At 36.9% G+C, this 6,665-nt stretch overlaps 1 protein-coding gene across 1 annotated transcript in view; it reads right to left on the minus strand.

The window, feature by feature from the left end:
• Positions 1–876: 876 nt before the first annotated feature.
• Positions 877–6,665, minus strand: part of TBC1D32 (TBC1 domain family member 32) — a 114,283-nt gene continuing 108,494 nt past the window's right edge. Inside the window, exon 33 of the mRNA XM_006778431.2 lies at positions 877–2,716. Coding sequence (XP_006778494.1) covers positions 2,597–2,716 — 120 coding nt within the window. The 3' untranslated portion in view covers positions 877–2,596. The remainder of the gene's footprint in view (positions 2,717–6,665) is intronic.

The raw sequence follows: 6,665 nt of genomic DNA on the forward strand, positions 1-6,665 counted from the left end.
AAATTGAACAAACTACAAAAATATGTCTAACATTGGATTGTTCAGGACTTTTATTTCTTTTCTGTTATATTTAACTAGCAAGGAAAACATGAGTAGAAAATATAATCTGTTACTACCACGAAAATCTGAATGAGGGAAAAGATTAGAACCATAGGTAACCAAGTGCCTGATCCACAGTAGGAATTTAATTAAGGCATATTGAGTGACTAAATAAATAAATCAATAATAGAGTTGAAAGAGGATTGAATTTAAAGGTTCCAGGCCACGCTAACACCAACTAGCCACACAATGGCAAATAGGTATAATTGATTGAATGTCTAGAAGAGCAAATTAGAGCACCCAATAATTTAATAATCATAAATTCAAGTAGAATTTTGTTGGGAAGTTAACATGAATTTATGAGACTTACTCTACCTTCCCATATTCTTTGGCATGAGAAGGCATAACTATAAAGATTACATTTTTTAAAAAATATATTTCATTGATTTTTTACAGAGGGGGAGAGAGAGAGGGATATAGAGTCAGAAACATCAATGAGAGAGAAACATCGATCCAGCTGCCTCCTGCACACTCTCTACTGGGGATGTGCCCGTAACCAAGGTACATGCCCTTGACCAGAATCAAACCTGGGACCCTTCAGTCCGCAGTCCGACGCTCTATCCACTGAGCCAAACCAGTTAGGGCTAAAGATTAAATTTTGAAAACAAATATTCAAAGTTTTATATATGTGCACTTAAATTTTCATAAATTTGTATATATTTTATAATAAAAATAGTTTATTACAATTCTGTACAATGTATGAGGTCCCTTCACAAATTAAAAATAAATTTGTCCTACAGACTTATACTTTAAATAATTGAAAACAAAACAGAGAGGCAAGAGAGGAGTGTATTTATTTCTATTCTAAAGAGTATTCTTAAAGATAGGTGCAAAAATAATTCAGTGTTAGCAATACAATAGCTAACATGTTAACAGCTACTGTTGGCATTTATTCACCAAATTGCTCATTGTTTATGTCACTGTTCATAAGATATTTATCAAACGAAAATCAAAGCTTTCTGGCTCCAGCTGAAGTCACTTTTCCAAATTGTAATTGTTATTATCTAGATCTTACTTCATTTTCCAGTCAAAATCACCAATGGATATTACAAAATTAAGTTACAGTTTCTCCTCCACTAGCATTTCTAATTACCATTAAGAAATTTTTAAAAAGAAATAAAGCTGTAAGTTCCTTAGGACCAATAACGATGCTCAGGAACAGAATGGAAAGGACTGAACCCATAAACATGTATTACAGGTTCTGTGGAACAGCTTTTCAAAATTAAGTTTGAAGTACACTACTAGTAAGCTTGGTGTTTTGGGTCACCTAGGACTCTCTTACTTATATCATCCAGAGATAAAGTGAGCAATATGTCAAATTAACTTGCTCAATTTTCTTTCCTCAACTTTTTCAATGCCCTTTAGGAAAACCATTACTGAGAAGCTACTGTTGGCATTTACAACATAAGATCTGATTTTGGAAGGTTGATATTGCAGTAGCTTAAATACCACAAAACTGAAAACTGTACAGTACCAGATATTTCAACATCCTAAAAGGAAAATGAGTTTGTGGGGGAGCCATTTTGGGTTGAAAAGGGGGGCGGGGGGAGGAGCTTCAGAATGGTTTTAATGGTTGACTTAAAAACTTGTTGAAATTGCTGACTGAAAAATTACCAATTTAATATTTTTATGTATTATCTTTCATATATTAAATGTGGCAGTTATAAGAAAATAGACCCTAACATATTTTATTAATCTCATTGAAGCAGAGACTTCTATTTAAATAAAACATATTGTTGGTAATTTAAAATAATTTAGAAATCTATTCTTCTTAATGTTTTCAATTCAGTACAAATCAAATCTATCACCAAGGAAAATGCATAACTAATGAGAGTGAAATGCTTATCAGTATGAAATAACTAATCTATCTTTTAAATGAACCATGTAGAGACTACATTTCATATGGAGAATTATAAATTGATATAGGTATCAAAAGCAATTCCTAGAAAAACAATTATGTCTGGGGATGACATTTTCCTACAACTTGCCATAATAAATATCATTTGTTCCTCCACATGTCAAATAAGCAGCTGTGGTTTTGTCTATTTTCCTTAAATGTGCAGAAAAAATTCAAAAAAAATAATAAAGAAAACAATTGTCTTTTCCTTGACTCTATGGACTCTTTCTGGCTAGTAAAGAAATCATTTACAATATTGCTGTTTCTTTCCAAGCTCGTTAAAAAGATATTTTAAACATCTGGTGAAACAGGAGATCTAGGTAGGAAATAACTATGAAACATGAAGGGCCTTAGGTTAGCTAGATCTGATTCTATAACAACCATACAAAAAAAAGCAATCTTATAAAAACGAATCCATTTCATATCAAAAACTGAGCAAATGCCTACTTGAATACATTACATTAATAAACTCAGTATTGATTTATAATATGTATATTCCACAAAGCATATGTTGTTATGAATGCAGACAGGCAACAATAGTGTCCCTTCATTTCCTTTTAAAATAAACAAAACATAAAATGAAGTTGTGTGTTTCATGATCTATGTGCTTTGCACTCTAATGTTCCGCATGTCTCTCAGCAACATTGGTCGGTAGTTTTGTTCCAAAATTTCCATGTATTCAAAGTAATCACTCACTCGAAACCCATGCAGTGCTTCTTCCTGTCAAAACATGTAAAGGAGCAGCTCATGAGTTCAGATAGACACGCAACTCTATGTTTATAAACTTTAAATAGTTGATGTATCACTTTTTTCAGCTACAAACAAGGAATTTCATGTTGTTAGTAAATGTGTACTGTTTTTTATTTAGTAGGCTGTGTATGTATATGATAGCAAGAAATCATGTATCTATAAAACAAGGTTGTCTGTTTTCAAACCAAAAAATGCTCTACAGCTAACAAAAAATAAAACAAACTCTTAGATAATGAAATCTTCCTAAGAGATAATGAAATCTTCTTAAGAAGACATACAAATGGCCAAGGAATACATGGAAAGATGCTCGACTTCACTATTAGGGAAATGCAAATCAAAACTACAATGAGATAACACCTCACAACTGCTAGAATGGCTATTATCAACAAGTCAAGTAATAGCCGTTCAAGTGGTTGTGGAGAAAAGAACTCTCATTCACTGCTGATGGCAATGTAAACTGGTACAGCCACTATGGAAAACAGTAAGGAGCCTCCTCAAAAGCTTAAGAATAGAGCTACTATATGACCCAACCATCTATCAGAAAAACTTGAAAACATTTATCCACAAAGATATACGCACCCCTATGTTCATTGCGGAACTATTCAAAGTGGCCAAGACGCGAAATTTACACCGAGATCACTTAATCAATGTGTCCTTCGAAGGATGAATGGATAAAGAAGATGTGGTGCATATATACTATGGAATACTATTCAGCCATAAGAAAAGATGAAATACTGCCATTTGTGACAACATGGATGGACCTTCAGAATTTTATGCTAAGCCAAATAAGTCAGTCAGAAAAAAGCTAAGAACCATTTATCACTGATAAGTGGAATATAAAACTGAAACTCCTGGACACAGTATGGAGGTTACCAGAGGGAAGGGAGGGGGTGTAGAAAAGAGTAAAGGGAGCCAAATACATGGTGATGGAAGATGATTTGACTTTGAGTGGTGGGCATACAATGCAATATACAGTTCATGTATAATAGAAATATATACTTGAAACCTATATAATCTTATTAACCAATGTCACCCAATAAAAAGGAAAAAAGTATAAAGGAAAAAAGTAAGGTAAGTCACTTTGAGTGGGTTAAATAGGAATAAAGAGTTGATTTTTTTAATAATCAGGAAGTGACATAAAAGTTTACCACAAAAGGTGTAGAATTGACTCTACACTGAGATCATTTAACAAAGAGTTTGCAATAATGTCAAATTTCACATAAGAAGCAACAAATTACATAATAACAGTCACACAAGAGAAGGGGTTTTGTGAACACAGCTCTGCTCTTCACCTTTGGTAGACATGACCCTTTGTATGCTGTGTCTGACCTATGGGATGAAAAATACCCTTACTAGATCAAAGGGTAGAAACACAAACAACCTACAAGTTATGTTGCTTCTGGTGGGTCGCTCCAAGGATGTTTGGTAAAACTAAAAATGCCTGGTTATGGCCCTAGCTGGTTGGTTCATTGGCTAGAGCATCGGCCTGAGGACTGAAGGGTCCCGGGTTCGATTCCAGCCAAGAACACATGCCAGAGTTATGGGCTCGATCTCCAGTGGGGGGCATGAGGGAGGCAGCCGATTAATGATTCTCTCTCATCATTGATGCTTCTCTGTGTTCTTCTCCATTCCTCTCTTAAATCAATAAAAACATATTTCAAAAACAATACCTGGATATCCTATTTCAAAAACTTTTGAATCCTGATTTTGGCATTCTGGATTCAAGCCCCAAAGTTGACATTTTTACATTGTCTAAAAGTTTCAAGCTATTTGAGAATTTGTACTGAATCTGACAACTGAGGCCTCTGTCATGAAAATTCTGTTTTAAAAGGTCTGGGAGTGTCTAGATATCTGAGCTTAGATAAGCACCCTAGTGATTCTTAGGATCAGGGAAGTTTAAATAGTGTGGGTTTGGATAGAATATGAGGTTCTTAAACATTTAGAATAGAGTATGTGGCTCTTAAAGATTTTTGATTCTGCTGAAAGGCAGATGTAATGACTAGCGAGATGATTCAATTTTGGCTGGGTACATGAAGAAACAGATCTTGATCAGATGCAGTGTAAATGAATGTTCCGGAGGTACAGCTGAAGGTTATGTCAATGCCAAGTATTACTATATGTTATGTTATACTAAGACCTCTTGGAGCTAAAGGGGGAAAATGGGAACAGAAGTATATAGTCTAGATTTTAATTCAGTAGAAAACCCAGTTTCTTTTGCTGTATTTGTTACACATCTCTTTCTTAAATGAGAACAAGAGAGGGATGGGAACGGCATGGAACAGGAATGTAGAAACTCAAATAAGTTATTTTTAAGAACCTGTAATGTGCCCTAACCAGTTTGGCTCAGTGGATAGAGCGTTGGCCTGCGGACTGAAAGGTCCCAGGTTCAATTCCGGTCAAGGGCATGTACCTTGGTTGCGGGCACATCCCCAGTAGGTGTGCAGGAAGTAGCTGATCGATGTTTCTCACTCTCTATCCCTCTCCCTTCCTCTCTGTAAAAACTCAATATATTTTTAAAAAAAAACACCTGTAATGTGCCAGATAATGTTTAAAAGTGCTTTAACAGATATCATCTCATTTCATTCCTCAAAAACCTTATGTAATAGGTATTATTTCACATTCAATTATACAGATGAAGAAACCGAAGCATAAAAAAGTAAAGCAACATGCCCCAGGTTACAGTTAGCAACAGAGCCAGGATTGTAATTCAGGTGACTTCAGGTGATGTAAGGATGGTGCAGAAAACATCTATAAACCACAGTTTGCATGATACTGAACATGTTTTACATATCCCCTGAGATAGTGAATTATTTGTAATATTATGTATACTTCTGTCTCTGAAAGCTTAGCATTCCATTGGTTTTTCTCAGTCTGATCTCCATTTCTTAGCCTGCCAACATGTCCTGGAGCTACAGCTGCAATAGCAACACACAAACAAAATCCCGCTTGACAAATAACTGATTGGGATGAAATTAATCTGATTTTTTCATAATTTTAAATTGATTTGCCAGAATACGCAAGATTTACTTGAACCATTTTAATTAAGAATTTTGAGGCTCCACAGTCTAAAATTCACTGGAAGGCCATCTTTTCTTGGCCTGGCATTTCAGTGACGTTTGTCCCCAGGTTGAATTCACAAACTAAAATCAAGATCACTGCCAGCCTCTTGGCATGCTTCGGGGAACGCAATAAGGCCAGTCTGTATGTGTGCCTTCTGTGTGTGCGTGTGACAGAGAGAGACAGGGGCCCTGCATTAACAACAACACAAACTTTAGATATTCAAACTGGCTGAGATATTTGAGAACATTTATTTTGTTGGATGATATTTTTGTCTGGACTCCAGAATTTCTAAACCATCATTTGTCACAGATAAAAATGTTCAGGACCCGAGAGAGAAACTAAGATGGCGGCAGAGATAAACACAGGGAAATTAATGCCGCGCACAACAATTGATTAATACCTCAGAGAAACAATACGGACTTCATCCAGAACCACAGGAAGCCTGGCTGACTGTAAACTCTACAACTAGAAGGAAGGAAAAGCACACTGAGACCCGCAGAAGCTGCAGGAGAGAAGCGCAGAGGTACGGGGATCTCGCGGGGCTCGCGCGCGGAAAGGGGGTGGCACCCGAGGACGCGGCGGTCTTTTTGAATCCGGAGGGAGTCACAAGCCCACACGGAAAGGGTCTGGCACCTGAGGACGCGGCTGTCTTTTTGAATCCGGAGGGAGTCACAAACTCCCAACGGCTCTGATCTCCAGTTCCGGGAAGTCTCTGGGGACCCAGGACTCATACGGGGAGAAACAGGACTGTCTGGCAGCGGGCGATCCTGAGGGCGGCTTTCCCTCAGAGGTGCTTGCAGCCGTTACAGGCACACTGAGACTCCCGGCTCCTTAGGGCAGGGCTGCGGGTCCGCCATAG

The sequence above is a fragment of the Myotis davidii genome, unplaced genomic scaffold (genome assembly GCF_000327345.1).
Source record: "Myotis davidii unplaced genomic scaffold, ASM32734v1 scaffold147, whole genome shotgun sequence".
Taxonomy (NCBI): Eukaryota; Metazoa; Chordata; class Mammalia; order Chiroptera; family Vespertilionidae; genus Myotis; species Myotis davidii.